Source organism: Canis lupus, chromosome 18 (genome assembly GCF_003254725.2).
Source record: "Canis lupus dingo isolate Sandy chromosome 18, ASM325472v2, whole genome shotgun sequence".
Lineage (NCBI taxonomy): Eukaryota > Metazoa > Chordata > Mammalia > Carnivora > Canidae > Canis > Canis lupus.
Genome location: NC_064260.1, coordinates 52,393,760 through 52,409,753, shown reverse-complemented (window position 1 = coordinate 52,409,753; position 15,994 = coordinate 52,393,760). Strand labels below are relative to the sequence as shown.

Sequence of the window (15,994 nt, the reverse complement as noted above, 5' to 3'; positions counted from 1 at the left end):
CTCCTAAATGGATCACTGGGGGCAAGTTCTCGAAGGTGCGGAGTCTCGATTTGCTAATTGATAAAATGGAACTATGTCTCACCTCACAGGATCGTTCATGAAACTTAGGCAAGGTTCGTAAAAGAAAAGAGATATGCCAGTGTCTTCTGAGAAACACTGTAAAAAACAAGGAGGGGGGACACAGTCCTGAACAATCCAGAGGGCTGGAGGGAGAGGCTTTCCTCCAGCTTTGTAAGGGAAGAGGAGGTACTCCCAAGGCATCAGAAGCAGTTCGCTGTTTGTGTGAAATAGACCCGCTGGGTCGTCGTACCCAGAACCTCGTGTCTAACCAGCTTCAAGAAAGAGACTAAACGAACTAGAAAAACCGCTCCAGAAACAACTACACATGCTCACTAGTTAGCTGGTTTTAAGCCGTCAAGGAACGTACCACCCGGTAGAGAGAACGAACACACATATTGACCACGCGGAAGGAACATGATGACAAGGCTAGGACGCAGCTGTCTCATCGGCAGTGTCTCCTGAGGGGACACACTGTCCTTGGTCGAGAAGCACAGCTCGAGGGATGACAGGACCCAGTCACTTGTTCTGAGAAGCCCTGAAGAACAGGCAGGGGTTCAAAAGGTCTGCCGGGAATGGACTTGGCTACAGGCTGGGCCTCGAGGGAGGACACTGCATCCAGAGTGCAGTCCCGAGGCTGACCTTCTCGGTGATTGTCAGTGACCCAGACAGGACTGTACCTCGCATGTGGGGACGCGGATCCCTCCAGAAACCCTTCCTAAAGAGCACTCTCAATCCAACTCTATGCAGACACCCTCTCTGGCCTGCAGGCCTGTGTTCGGGGTTGCCAGGACCAGGCTCTGCTCTGACTCATCGTCAAAGGCGCTGGGGGAAGTGGTTTCCAGCAGTTACCAGCCTGATCCCCGGACTCTGGAGCCGCAAAAGAGGCCACTCCGGGTCACTGTCAACACTCAGTGTTGTTGAGGCCAGACCTTGCCCACCGTGTGTGGCTTTCCTGCCTCCCCTAGCCACAGACTTCACCCTCCTCTCAGTGCCTCTCAAATTCCTAAACTTTTAAGGTCCCTGCTGCTCACTTGGCACTTGAATAGCTTTGCTCTGCTCACTTTTAACAGACTCATCCAGTCTCCTTGAGAGCTGGAGAACCAGGTGGGGAGGGACTGTCCTTTTTCCCTTCTGTAGCATCGTGAACGTACAACATGTTTGTTGACCAGCAACATGTGGGCTTGCAGCAGGGGTGCCAGAGTCAGTACTGGGTGACAGCCCTGGTCCTGCAGAGGGAAAACCAGCAAGGAGCACAAGAGCAACTCCCCCTACCCCTGCCCCGTCCCCCCAGTAGGTGCCATGTGTTTTGCACCTGACAAGTATAACAACTATACATGATGCACTCAGGTTTACTCAGACAATAGTGACAACCAGGGCAGCCCTCTGATGGGGTCAGAGAATGATGTGACACGAAGCAAGGCACTGCACTGAGCAGCCCTCTCACCCTGAGCATGGCACTCCTCAGAGCATGAGGAGCAATGAGGACAGGCACACAGGTCGGAGCCCCACTGCAACAGGGAGCAACAGGCTTGGGAAAGAACAGCACGATTCACCACAGAGTCCTCACAGCAAGGGGAGGAGGGTCCCCCATTAGGTCATCACTCAGCAGTGGGGAAGAGTAGAGGGAAAAGAGTATGAGGTTGCCAGCATCCCTACTCCCACTGAGAAGCCTTTCTAGGAGGAAGGGGAGGAGGAGGAGCCTGGCAGGGACAGTGACAAGGAGCAGAGGCAGAGGAAGGTTAGCTGTCGCACAGCTAGATCTAGGAAGCCCAGAGAGGATGGCTAAGCAAAAGGAGGCCCTAACCCAGCAGCAGTGGTGCCTCCTGGGACAGAGATGGTCTCCATCCCTGGCGGCACTCAGCTTGCGAGAAGTGGAGCTGGACAAGCTGTCCTGCCACCGGCTGTGAGAAAAAGCAGTGCATCCTAGAGAAAAGGAGCAGAGAAAAGCCTGAGCCCCGGCCCCTGCCCAAGTGAACAGAGAAAGGAGTCCGAAGGTGGAGACAGGCACCACCTGCACGCACAGCAGCCTCGCTCTTATTTCGTAGAAGGGTCTGGCATGGACTCTGCTAGAGGCAGGAATTTGTCAGTGCCAGAAACAAGCTGGGGGGGGGGGGTGCTAAGAGGACCAGCAGAAGCCTGGCCAGAGATGGCCTCAGCTGCCGTAGCACCCCCAGGTTGTATAAGTGCTACAGAGGGCCCCTCTAGGACTACAGAGCTTATGCCCTCTCCAGGCAGTCCATGTGGGAGCCAAAGCCAAGGGACCTCCGCAGAGAGGAATCTCATCCTTCAAGGGCTGACCCAAGAGTCTTCCTTGGGCTCCTGCAAGGGGCCTGGGAGCCATAGAAAGATAGCCAGGGGCTGGTGGGCCCACAGGGAAGGGAAAGAAGGAAGTGTGTTGCCCAGAGGAGAGGTGGAGCCAAACATGCTCTGCAGTACTGCTCTCCCTCACACCTCCTGCACTTCCACTTTGCCCAGACCCCATCTCTGCCTCTGCCCTGGAAAGACCCCACCTGAAGGTGGGCCACACTCTGTCCCCCTGCAGACCCCAGGCTTTCATCTGCGCCTTTCTGCCCTAGACTCAGGGTACCCACAGCTACTCCGCCAGGCCAGAGCCTTCCCACAGGCTCCCAGGACTTCACCCTCCCATGCTCTACCCATTCTTCCATCTCCCCAGTTGCCCTCCTGCTGGGTCACCTGACTTCTTAGTCCAGGGCCCTTGAAACCCTGGCCACTGCCACCAGCGTGAGCCAGACCCTGTCCCTTCCCTCAAGCCCCAGCCCTGGGCAGCTCTGCAGCCTCCTCTCAGCTCAGCTTCCTGGTGCTTGCAGCCCGCCCATTGCCCTGCGCCCCTGGGCCCTCACAACGCAAGCCTCAAACTTCTCCAGAACCACACCTCGCGGCCTGGCCCTGACGCCTCACACCCACAGTGCAGGCTGCCCCCTCCCCACACCCCCATTCTGCCCCAGCACAGCTGTCCCCCGGCCTCCTTCTTGCTCCCCCTACCTGGCGCAGGTTTCGGGTGACCCGGACGTCGTGCCAGGCGTTGTCGTTGAACTTGCCATTGACAGGTTCCACAAGGGCCTCGAAGGCTCCTGAGCCCAGGTTGATGACCAGCCAGACAGCCCCAGACTTGAGGGACAGGTTGACGTAGTCGGCCGACTTGCCCGTGTGCAGCATCAGCCCGTTGCGCTGCAGGGTGCGGAAGGCCAGAGTGATCTCGTCCGTGCTGCTCTGGATCGGGTTATGCGACAGGTCGTAGCAGAAGAACTCATTGCCTTTGAAGGTCGCCACAAACTCCTCCTTGCCTGGATGCCGTGGTGTGGGGAAATGGGAGAGCCTGAGTGGGGCAGGGCGCACCAGCTCGCCCTCTGCCCCTCCAGCAGCCCCAGGGCATGTCGCCTGGCCACTGGCTGGAGTCCCGCAGGCCCATCTGCAAGCTCAGCCCCTCTCCCATCCCCCAGCCTGTCCATCCTCTTCTCTGGACCCAGCTGTCTTAACTGTCAGAAGTCTGCTTCGCCCCTGTCCATTTCCAAAGCAGGAGACTGTTAAGTGGCTCTCACACTGGCAGCTGACAATTTAGCTGCCACAGGGCCCGAATCCTCCATTGGTCGCGCCCCTGAACAAAGGGATGTGGAAGTGAAATAAGAGGCTCCACCTGACTTCTCTCTGGAGTGCCTCCACTAAGGCTGGGGTACCAAGGGTCTCCTGCGTGCAGCCCACCTCCCACTCCTGCCTCTTCTCCAGTGAAGGCCACTCTCAATGCCTGGGGCAGTTTCAGGCCTCACATGGGGGGGATGGGGCCAGCCGGCCTGTCAGGCAGCAGGGAGCAGAAAAGGAGGACAGGGAATGGTGGGGTGGAGCATGAGGACGACACACAGGAAGACAATGCATGTGGTGGTAACGTGCACCAGGAAGCAGTGGGTCAGGGGGTGGGGCTCATACAGATGGCCTCACGCCAGCTACCAGCCCCAGCCCCATCTTCTAGTCCGACCCGAGAGGACAGTGCAGACAGGCCCCAGGAGGGGCCCCAGAAGGCAGGAGTAGGACCCCTGAGTGCCAGCAGATGGCTCAGGTCTCATGCGTGTGTGCGTGCATGTGGGTGTACATCTGTGTCTGTGTGTAAGCACCCAACATAGGGCTCCCTCCATAGGCACTTTTCAAGCAGAAGCAAAAAAAAAGACAAAAAGACTGGGAGAACCTTAGAGATTTGTAACATTCTGTAAATGGGTGACAAGTGGCAGGACAATAGCTGTGTGGAGGGAAGTGGGGGTCGCAGCCCCACATCTTCACAAGCTAGAGCACACACAGAAGGAAGAGGATGGGATGCGGAGTCAGGGCTGAACAGAGGACCTGGACTATGACAGTGACTCACTTCTCCCCAGCACACAGTGGTGGATGGGGATGGCGATGGCTGGCATCACGCCTGCATGCAGCGCAGGGGGGCTCAGTATCAGCCACCAGGCCCAGGAAGGAACAGGGCGCAACGCCAGGGCGCACGCACAGCCCTCAGAAGACACCTGCGCTTCTGTGAGCCAGGCCACAGAAGCAAGCACCACGTGCAAGAGCGGCGGCAACCCGGGTGCACTTTCTGCAAATGCCCCTCCCCGGCGCACAACAGCCCTGCTTCTCTCCCTCTGGGCAGACTGCCCACAGACTCCATCCTCACTGCCTCCGGATGCCAAGGCCCCAGCTGCTGCCCCAGAGCCTGGCACCGCACTCACTGCAGCTGGCAAGGCCCGGTTTCCTGAGGCCACAGGGCAGCAAGGCTGGTGGGGGCATAAGCACCCCAGGGACAGTTGGAACCCCGCTCTGCCTACCTTCAGGCTCCAGCGCGAAGGGCCAGAAAGCCAAGGGGAGTCGGGCAGAGACAGAAAGGGGACATGGGGAAGAAGGGCATTGAAGAGGGAGACCACAGAGAAGGGGAAAAATGGCCACGGGGGACAGAAGGGAAATGGACGAAGCAAGAGGTGATAGAGCGAAGCAGTCTGGTTTAAGACAAGCAGCACGCTGAGGGGGGAACAGGTGAGGGTGACGGAATAGGGCCAGCCGGAGAGGGGGCAGGGGCCTCAAGGGAATGAAAGCCAAGGCTTTGGGGGGGAGCTGGCCGTTTCCATAGCAACCAGGCCCACTGCCCAGGCCCTGGGGGAGGTGGGGGGAGGACCAGAGCAGGGAGTGCGTCTGACCTTGGGCCTGCCACACATACTAGTCCTTCCCAGAAGCCAGGCCTCCCCTCCCATTTCCTCACCTTCACTGCAAAGTAATGATCATTAAAGGGACAGTCAAACAGAAAGAAAGAATAAAGCAATCACGTGAAAAAGTGATTGGGACAGAACAAAAGAGACCAGAGAGGAGGGCCAGAGGCTGGACCACAGCTGCCAAGGCAAAATGAAGAAACGGGGCCATTCCTCGAGTCTTCTGGGCTCTGCCTCGGATCTCCTAGGAGAGGAGGCAAGGCCAACCGTGGATTCGGAGGCGTCTATGTGTTCTCCAATTCCCGTCGCCACCGCCACCAACCCAGATAGGCCCAGAGATGGAAAGAGACTTGGAGCAGCCAGAGAGACCCGGGTAAATATTGGAAGAGAGGGACAAAAAGGAGATGAGCAAATGTAAACGAGACAACCTAAGGATGGTGGGAAGGACAGAGACAGACCCTGAATGGGGAGGAGGGCGGCAGGACCTCAAAGGATTGATGGGTGGGGAGGAGGACTCTGTGGCCATAAGGATGCCTGTGATGCTCAGGGGAGCACAAACCAGACCTGGGAGGAGGCAGACCCACAGCACCAGGGGGCGCTCTTCCCCACCGTTGCCTGCAGACCCCCGGGGAACTACAACTCCCAGCAGGGCTTGAGCAACAAGTGCAGCTTCTGATGCCCACCCCGCACCCTCCTCTACCCCCGCACCGGAAGGGGGGTTCAGGGCTGATACTTGCTCACCTCCCAAGGTCAGGGAGCTTGGAGCCTCACAAGTGTCCCCTCGTCAAGCTGAATGCAGCTGGAGACCACTGTTACGGTTCTGGACTCCTAAGAGCCCTGAGGGACAGAGCAGGCGGCCTCCTTTCCAGACCCAGCTCAAAGCCCTCCTCCGGGAAGGTCTCCAGCCCTCCTTCGTCCCTCTCTACTCTCAAGCACTACAGCTGTCTGTTCTGCTCATTTGGCACTTACTGCCTAGTAACATCTTGTACTGCTCCCTTGAGAGGAAGTGGGATGTGAGAAAGAAGACCTGGGCCTAATGCCGGCTCTTCCCCCAGCTTGGTGACCTTGACCGAGAGGCAAATCTCTAAACCCCAGCTTTCTCCTCTGGACAAAGAGGCGAACTAACCGTCGGCCTACCTTACAGGTTGCTGAGGCATCTAGAAAGAGAACAGACAGGATGAAGCTTCATAAACTACAAACTATTTTGCTGATAAACTACTCTTGCACTGGTGTGTAACTTTGTGTGTGCACGCACGCTGCCTCTCTCTCTAGATGAATGAATAAATTAACTCCTCTGGACAAAGTCTGCACTTTTCATACACTTTGCATGGACCATGCTTTCTTGTAGTTATTTGCTAGAATGTCAATGAGCCCCTCGAGAACAGAGACCATTCACCCATTGAAAATAAAATTGCTGGGCAGCCCCGGTGGCGCAGCGGTTTAGCGCCGCCTGCAGCCCAGGGTGTGATCCTGGAGACCCTGGATCGAGTCCCACGTCAGGCTCCCTGCATGGAGCCTGCTTCTCCCTCTGCCTGTGTCTCTGCCTCTCTCTCTCTCTCTCTCTGCATCTCTATGAATAAATAAAATTAAAATTAAAAAAAAAAAAGAAAATTGCTGAGCACATGCCTACATATGTACCAGGAGCTGTGTAAAAGCACCAGGGGCATACGGATGACAACAACCAACCCTTGCCCTCAGGAAGCTCAGTCTGATGGGGGAGGCAAACAGGTGAAGTGGCAGCTATGATGCAGGGTGGTGAGTGATAAAGTAGACGTGGAGACAAAGGGAACAGTGTGTGGGTTTGCCCGGAGAGTTCAGGGGAGACTTCCAGTGTGGCTGGCCCGGCCATTTTTTCAAGAGTTGGCTGACAGAGATACCGAACAGTGGGGAGAAAGGCAGGGGTGGCAGGAACCCAAGCCAACAGCACGGCAAGTGCTACAGAACACAAACAGGACTCGAGAGCCCCAGTGCCTGGCAGCCTCAGTGCAGAAAGTGGCTGAAAATCTATATAGCCCTGAGATGGATGGAAAGGCCTCAAGCTGGCTGCAGGGGCTCATCTCGAGCAAGTATCAGTTTCCCCACCTGTAAACCCAGGGCAATGAACCCTTCCGCAAAGGGTGGTGAAGGCTCATGTAGGTGATACTACATATTATAAATGCCATGTCTCCTAACCAGAATCCCCTAGGCTGCTGGCACCTCACAGGCTTCCAGAATTTGATGGTTAAGTGGGGGATTTACCCTGCTTCCCAGATAGTTCCCAGGGATAGACCTGAACAACTGCCACCAAAAGACATCTGTGTTCCAGAAAAGGGTTATTAGGACAACTGGGGTTTAGGAAAGAAATGGAGGTTTGTGGCCCTTCACACCAGGGCAGGTCCCAGGGATGCAGGCCCAGCAGTCTCTGTGGACCTCAGAAGGGGTGCAAAGGGGTACACCTCTGTTGACTCAGCTGCCCCCCAGGAACCGCAGTTAGCCTGTGAGGAGTGAGGGCTGGGCTCTCTGGGGATCGTGGGGTCACTGACCTTTCGTTGGCTGGTGCACATCGCCGGCTCCTCCTCTCCCGGCCCCCCCCTCGGAGAACAGTAAGGACCCTACTGGAGAAGCAGAATTGGGGAGTCAGGCACAGGGGACTATTGAGCCAGTCCCACCCCAGCCTTGAGGTGATGGAAGGCCCTCTCCAGGGTAGAGGTCCGCTTGGAGGGTGGGGGAGAGGGTATTGTTCTGAGGACTCACTTGTTCCAGGGCCTCTGGGGAAGGAGCCAGATGACAAGCCAAATCAGCCCCACAGACCCCATGAGACCCCACAGCCACCAACTTCTGCCCTTTGCCCAGGGGTGGGGAGACTGCAGGAGGACCGGGGGCCTCACTGCTGGCTCAGGAGCATCTTTTTCCCAAGAACTTGCAAACAGGCCAGCCCTGCGGATCTGCGGGTCCCCAAGCCTCCACTTCCAGGATCTTGCTCACTGTCCTCCCCACTCTGCGGTTTCGCTCCCACCTTCTCCTGCAGGGCAGGAGTTACATGCTCCTCAAGTCCTTCCAAAGCCTGACACAGGCTCCCCTCCTCCCAAACCTTCTTGATTCACACACCAAAGGCCTCTTGTGTTCTTTGCCTGTCCTTAAGGCAAACCTGATTCTCCATCTACACCTGGTTCACTCAGCAGAGAGCACTCTTAACATCACCTTTGTCCCCTTGTCGGCCCAACGGATCATGGGGCTTCCCAGGGGCAGGGCCATGGTTTCCATCTGTTCTTTGTCCCTCCATTGTGCCTTCAGCAGGGCACTGCACACCAACAGAGGTTCTGCCTGGATGGAGCTTATCGTGGATGTGGGGAAGGCCTTTCTTAGGGATGACTTCCCACTCATCAACCCCCAAGCCTCATCTCCAAAGCCCCCGCAGACACACACATCTGGGTTCCAGACTGGCTTGAGCTCTCCACCCACCCCTGCCAGCGACTTGTGCACTCAGTGTCTGGCTCCCAGGCCCCCACACCTATTGCCAGACCCTGTAGGATGGCTTCCGGGGATGAGGACCTCAAGAATGAGGTTTAATAGTCTGTGTCAGGGCCCCTATTCTACCTCAATCCCACAACCCCAGAAGTAAAGCTAGAATAACAGCTGAGCTGTGGGCTGTGGACCTTTCAGAGGAAGGGGCAGGGCTCTGGATCCTCTGCGTCTTCATCTATGGCAAAGGTGTGCCACCGCCAACACCCCCAGAACCAGGCATTGAGAGGCAAGAAGTATGTGAGTGAACCAATTGGGTCCTGACTACCCCCTTGGGATGTCCCCTTACCCTCACAGTTCTTGCCATAATTTCACATCCCTGCAAGAATCCCAGGTCCCTATTTTCCCAAACCTAAATCCATCCCAAATCCAGATCTGAGTCTCTCCCTGCAGCCCAGTCTTCATCTGGTAGGCCTCTCCTGCCTACAGGCTAAAGACTCCCTATGGACAATGAGCCCTAATGGAGGACCACCCTGGGCATGGGGAGCAATGCCTAAGGATCTGGATACCTGAGCTCAAGAACCAATGATCAGGAGACCTGGGAGAGCTCAGCGCTGGGGAGTGGGGGAGTTACAGTCAGGATTCCTGGGCCGTCAGGTTTGCTGAACACCAGGTCTTTGGAAGATGGTAGGGACTTGTTTGAAGGGAGGCTAAAAACAGAGAAGCAACCCCAATGGTACCACCAACTAAATGTCATCTACCCACTAACAAGTCACCTCATTTCTCTGGGCCTGAAAGTCCTCATCTGTCAAACAGGGTCAAGAGATACTGGTGAGGGCAGACAGTGGGACAGCTGTGCGAAGGGGGAGTCCTGCACCTCCACTATCCTGCCCACCCCTCTTCGCTGCCACTTGTGGATAGAGAGGACACCCCGCAGCCGCAGGGGGAGGTCGGCGAGGCTGCCTAAAAGTCTCTTCCTCCAGCCCATGCTTTTCTCTTTGAATTTGGGTCCACAGAAAAGAAAGAATGATCGGAATGGGTGGAAGGAAATAAAACACCACCATGAGAAGGGAAAAAGAAGATACACTACCAGGAAAACTCAAAAGGGTGACTGGAGACAGCGGCAGGAGTTGCAACATCTCTTGATGTCAGAAACCAAGGTGAGATGAGGGCGAGGGCAGATGGAGCACAGCAGGGAGGACAGAGGAAGGGAAGAAGGGAGCACAGATGGGGGCCAGCCCCCCCCACCCCAGCACCCCAGTCCCCAGAACACGGAGAGACAGACGACAGAGGCAGGGGGCAAGATGGGCAGGAAGGCAGGGGGGACAGGTGGAGGCAGGGAGAGGAGGCGGGGAGAGGAACAGAAAATCCAGTCGCAGGTTGGGGGCAATCCAATCCAATCCAATCCAAACCAGAACTTCAAACCATACCTTCGCTGTTTAACGTCAGGTGAGCCGGACCTTGGAAAGGGGAAGGGGAGAAAGAAAGAAAGGAGAAAAAAAAAAAAAGAAGAGAAAAAGAAGAAAAGGGGAAAGAAACAAAGAAAACACGAGTCATCAAAATCAGCCAGAGAGAGGGGAGAAAAAAGCTTTTGCTGCCACAATTTAAAAACCCTTTTTAACTTGTGACAGGCATCAGGGGAAAGCCCCCAGCCCGGAAGCTGAGGAGGGGGCCCCCCCAGATGCCGGAAACAGGGTGGAGGGCATAAGGGGGGGAAGAGAGAGAGAGTGAGAGAGAGAGGAAAGGGGGGACCAAAGGGGGTGAAGGGGTTACAGGCAGAACGGGAGGAGGGGTAGGGGCAGGGGGTCACTGCAAGGGGGGAGAGGAGATTTTGGTTTCTTTTTTTTCTTCTTGCCGGAAAAAAAAGGAAAAGGAGGAGAAGCATGAGGCTGGGAGGGCTGCTTTTTCCTTTTTCTTTTTTTCTTTTTTTTTTTTCTTCCGGGAGGCGGAGAGAAAAAAAAACAGTCAACGAGAAAAAACGATTCGGATGGAGGAGAAAATAAAACACGACACAAAAATCAAAGCCACCTGGAGAGAGAGAGAGTGTCCTGTTAGCGTGGGATTAAGTGGGCAGGGGGGACCTCCGACCCCACCCTCCACCCCATCCCACACCCTGGTGAGCCTGGAGAAAAGATGGAGGGGAGTACGAGGGGGCCTGGGCTTAGGAGGAATCTCCCACCAAAGTGGGCTTCAGAAAGGCATCTGTCCGGCCCCAGAACTCTCAGCTGCCTCCCACCAATAACCTCCATATAGATTGCTGCACTCCCGGATTCTGCAGGATAAAGTTAGAGCAGAAGCAGGTAGGAGAACCAGAAACGCGGGAGCAGAGATCCTGAGCTTGGATCCTGATGAGGGGACTAGGGCCCACGTTTTGAGACACCAAGTACCAAAGAGGGCAGCCAAGGCCCATGGGCAGGAGGTCTGGCTCTCTGAGAGGTCAAAATTACTCTACGGACCCCCTTACTCTGGCCTGGCCCTCTCTGAAATGAGCAAAGAGCTGATTTGATTTGGAAAATGGGAAACAGAAGGCCTATCTCCAAGACTGCAGGCAAGCTGGGCTGGGATATTTTTTTCCAGTTACCTGGCCCCTTGTAAAAGCCTGCTCAGCCCTGACCCAGGCCTTCCTAAACCTTAGAGGGAAATATCTGGCCCATGGGACCAGCATCCTAGTCCTCGGGGAACACCAGCCACAGAAAGCCCTCCCCCAGAAAGGCTGGCAGCCCCAGGTCCCAGGGCTCCCTGAGATGACCAGCCAGGCCCTCCCTCTGCCCCCTACCCTGCGTCCCAGGTCTCTAGCCAAAAGGGTCGGGAAGGAGCAGCCCTTGGAAACCACCCTAGCGCTGTGGCAATGAGAGGGTGGCCAGCCCCAGAGACAAAAAGCCAGGCCAGTGTGGGATTATAAAGGTAAAGAACTCCAGGTGCCTCTGAGACAAAGCAGAGGCCAGGATGCCTGTGCTCCAGGAGGTCAGGGCAAAGGCCTGGACCCTGTGCAAGACGTGAGCAGAGGTTCACATCACCCCCTTCACTTCTTCTGGGGGAAAGGCATGGGTCTCCCCCACCTCTGCGCCCCAAGCCAATTGGGGGAGGGGACCGCAGCTGGGAAGGGCTGCATCGGGATAGAACAGCTCTCCGGAAGACACAGGTTTTATCCACAAAACAGGCGAGGACCAAGCATTTGGACTGAGTCTAATTCCTTGCTCTGAATGCCCCCTACAAACTTTACCCGAGATCCACTAGCATCTTCTTCCAAATCCCCTAAATCCAGGAGCCAGACCCAGAGCCCTAAACCTTTACTCAACTCTCCCAGACAGAACTAGCCTTCTCCGCAGGCTCCTATCCTTGGAGACCCAGGCCCAGGAGCTGGGTGCCCCACGTCTGGCCCTCTGTGCCCCGCAGACCTGTAGGACGGCATGGGGCGGGACAGAGCCTCATCTCTCCCCTTGCAGACCCTTCCACTGCCCAGCTCCCAGGCAGCCTCATTAGCATGCGCCACTCTCCCTCTGTCACCACGGCAACCAGCTGCTCGGCTCCCTCAGGCATGACAGCACCAGCCATCTTGGTGAAGGGGAGGCCGGTTCCCTGCCCTGTCTACCCCTGGCTCCAGCCAGCCTGGCCTGAGGGTACACTCCCTAAAGCCTAAGCCCACACCCCCCGCCCCCATTTCCCAGGTCTGAAATCTCTTCTCCTTCCCCGTGCCCAGGCTGCCTGGGTAAGCCCTCCCCACCTCCACCTGTGGCATCAGCCCCTCCTCCCACCCCCGGGAGAAGAGGCTGGCAGTGATGGATGGCATTACCAAGGGTCCTTTCTTAGGGCACTTTATCTGGCTGCTTCTGGGTCTTCTCTCCCTGCTACAAGAGGCTAGGGAGAAAGGAGGTAGGGCAACCAGAATCCCCAGGAGATGCTGTCAGGGGCTGGGGAGCAGGATGGCCGGGTCCCCAGGAGAAAGCTAGGCCTGAGGCACAGTGTTGAGGGGCAGGAAAAGAGGACTCCAAGATCTCAACTGCAGAGTCCAGAGCATTGTGCCCCAGAGGAGGCCCCAGCCCACCCCACCCCCTGGAACCACTCCCAGTCTCACTCCTTAACGCTTCTATCAGAACCCCCAAGAAGACCAGCATCAAGAGAAGGAAGACAGCTGCAGGGGACAAGACTGAGAGACACACAAGCAGACACATCACAGAGAGACAGACACACAGAGGCGTCACAGCCCCGGTGTGTATACACACACGCTGACAGGTGGGCACACGCAGTGCCATCTCCAAGCCAACAGGTCACCATGCCGCCCCCAACAAATGGCTCAGCAGCGTCTGTAGGGCCTCATGCCCCATTTGTCCCCGACAGTGTCCCTTCTTGTCCCTGTCTACCCTACGTGCTCAGAAAAGAATTGGGTCCTCTCTGTCCCCTCCTGGCTCGGTCACCTCTCCCCAAAGGCCCTCCTGCTTTCTCCTTTAGCTTGGCTCTTCCCCCCTCCCCCGCCAAGTTCTCCCCTTTCTGCCTCTCCCTCTACTTCTCCTTCCTGCCTCTACTTACCCCCCTCCTTTCTCCCATCTCTCTGCCCCATCCTTCCTCCCCACAAGCCTTTCCCTTCAGGCTCATTTCCCTCTCTCCTCCTCCCTCCATCTCTCCCTTTGTTCCGGAGGAGACATGACATCAAGAGCAAGTAAAAGTCACATCAGCACTAAATCTTATCTCCAGCCCTCAGAAGGTTTCGTCCACCCAGACACACAGACTCTCTCTCTCTCACACACACAGAGGTAAACACTGACATGCAGAGATGCAGACATAGATGCAGACACTACTACGAAGGCACACAGAGATGTGGGCCACGCCACAGAAGACACGATGACCTGGAGTGCACGCGCCTCCACATGCGCTCAGGCACCAGCACCCAAGCAGACAGGTACAGGTGTGCACGGAGGCACACAGACACAACGCAGCAGCGGAACCTCCCGAACACGTGTGCACACAGATACACACTACTCTCTCACACACACACACTCAGATGGGTGCTTGCCCGCTGGGATCAGGGGAACGGTGGTCACCCAAGGAGAAGAGACATCAGTAAGCAACAAGCCAAATCATGGACACCACAAGGAATAACAGATTCCAGGCCACACTTGAGCCAAAAGCCCTCCCCTTCTTTCCTACCCAGGACTCGGGCATCCTCGAGCATACTCGGGAGGCTGTCCCCTGCTCCTCGCACGCCAGGGCCCTGGCCCAGGGAGCTCCCAGCCTGGAGCTCCTCCCCCCCCACCTGCTTCTTGCTTCTCCAGGGTAAGAATGTGGGCCAGGTATGGTGACCGGGTCCCACCTCCTGCCCAGCTTGCTGTCTGCCTTCTCCACAGTGGCTGGGGGACCATCTCACCTAGTGATCCCTTCTCCCTGGCCTTGTCCACCCCAGAGGAATAAAAGGGACAGAGCCAACCAAAGCCAGAGGGGAAGACTCAGAAGATGACAGGAGCCCAGGGAGAGCCTGGGGGAAAACCGAGGCAAGGAAAGAGGTCCAGAGACAGAGCCCTGGAGAAAAAGAAAGGTAAACACAGAAACCAGAGAGAGAGAGAGAGAGAGAGAGAGAGAGAGAGAAGGAAAATGAAACAGAAGACAGGGAAGGAATGGACAGAGGGACTCCAAAGAGAGGCATGCTTCTGCCCTACCCCTGGCCTGCGGCCTGGGCCAAAGAAAGAAGGAGATCGCCCCTACCTACCAGCCCTGGGGGCAGGGGGGGCCTGCTCAAGTGTCAGAGTGGAGAAGCCGTCACCCACCTACACCTGCTGACACAGTGACCCAGGGACACAGCTCCCCACCCTCTGCCTGCATTTTTCAGACCCAGAGCAGACCACCCAAGCAGTCCCCAGCCGCGGGCTCCCCCCCCCCAACTTTGTGGCCATCTTAGGCTCCCTCAGCTGGGCTGGGCAAAAAAAGCTGTCTCCTCACTCACTTCTGGAACTTCAGATCCTCCAGCGCCATCCCTTCACCCTTACTCCTGTCTCCTCCCTAAAGAGGAGGAAATGCCAGCTGGCAGGCTAGCACTGAAGACTGGCAAGTGGAAAGGCCTGCCCTCTGCCCAGCAGTTCTCCCCAGCAAACTAATAAAGAGGGAACAGGCAAGACGTGGGGCTGAGGCAGCCAAGAGGACCCCCAGACATCCTTCCCTAGCAGGTCCCAAACATGGGGCAGGAGAGGGAGCCCTTAGGTGGCCAATGACATACCCTCATATAAGACCCCATGGTGATTGATCCACCACCCCAATGACCAAAAAGCATCACTCACCTTCCATGGGGTGCTCCTCTGCAGGCCAGCAAGGTGCAGGAAAGGGTAAGGCAGAGAGAGAGAAGAAAGGAGGGCTCATTAGTGGGGGTACCAAGAACAGGGTTCCCAGGGGGTGATGAGTTCAAAGTCCCTGAGCCCACCCAGGTCCTGGCACAAGTCACCCAGGCTGGAAGGCTCTGCTAGGAACAAGATTGAGAGAGAGCTGCTCCCGGGAGTCAATGCCTCATACACGGGGTCACGCAGTCCAGGAGGACCCAAATCTCATGTTACATTTCAGGAAACTGAGGCCCAGGGCAGGGAAGTGACCCTCAAGGTCACATGCAGAATCGGAGGAGAGCCAGGTGTGGCAGGCAGGCAGTCTTGACTTTCTCAAGTACACTCCTCCCCTGCATTCCACTGTGCCTCGAAGACAGATGGGGACACACTCACATGGAGCTTACCCGAGACACACTCACACTTGGTGACACACTGACACACATAGGCACTCAGTGATCCAGAGACACATATAATCTCTCACAACCCACACCTGAAGACTTGGCACACCCAGATGCAACCACCTCCCACCCGACCAGGGGAGAAAAGTTATCCATAGAGGTCAGAAAACACAGTTGTGCCTCAAAGTGCCATGTGACTCCCACCCCAGGCACGTAACCTCTCTGAGCCACCAGGCCCTCCCCTGTAAAAATGAGAGAGGCAGACTACATCACTTCTGAGGCCCTGGCCCTAGGTCCTGCCGCAGCCTCTGGGTAGCCAGCCCTCACCTAGGAGGGGTCTGCTTGGGCCTGGCCCTGAGGTCTTCATCCAAATGCGGACAGTTCCTCCAGAGAAGCTACAACTCCTGCTCTGGGAGCCAGGTCACCTCCTTCTCCAAACCTTTCTCACATGCCCACCTACTGGGAGACTTTAGAGGAAGCAACAGGCGGGCAGAGAAACAGCACAACCTACAAACGTACAGACCCTGTGGGGAAACACACACATACATATGCACGTGCACATGGGCGTGCAGGCCCCAGGATACACACATATACATACAAA

General features: G+C 56.5%; 1 protein-coding gene and 1 long non-coding RNA gene across 30 annotated transcripts in view; one reads left to right on the top strand and one right to left on the bottom strand.

Moving 5' to 3' along the window:
* Positions 1 to 15,994, bottom strand: part of NRXN2 (neurexin 2) — a 97,589-nt gene that overhangs the window by 70,989 nt on the left and 10,606 nt on the right. For 17 of the 29 annotated variants that reach the window (XM_049096976.1, XM_049096993.1, XM_049096987.1 and 14 more), the window contains exons 2-5: positions 14,960 to 14,977; positions 10,124 to 10,153; positions 7,775 to 7,846; positions 3,064 to 3,365 (exon numbers count right to left, since the gene is read on the bottom strand). In XM_049096976.1, coding sequence (XP_048952933.1) covers positions 3,064 to 3,365; positions 7,775 to 7,846; positions 10,124 to 10,153; positions 14,960 to 14,977 — 422 coding nt within the window. Of the gene's footprint in view, positions 1 to 3,063; positions 3,366 to 5,993; positions 6,015 to 7,774; positions 7,847 to 10,123; positions 10,154 to 14,959; positions 14,978 to 15,994 lie in introns of those variants that run through there. The other 12 variants (XM_049096985.1, XM_049096989.1, XM_049097005.1 and 9 more) reach the window with 6 other exon arrangements.
* LOC125752991 (uncharacterized) lies at positions 4,714 to 6,864 on the top strand. The gene is made up of 2 exons (XR_007403756.1): positions 4,714 to 5,625; positions 6,397 to 6,864. It is a non-coding gene; the product is annotated as an uncharacterized LOC125752991 (long non-coding RNA).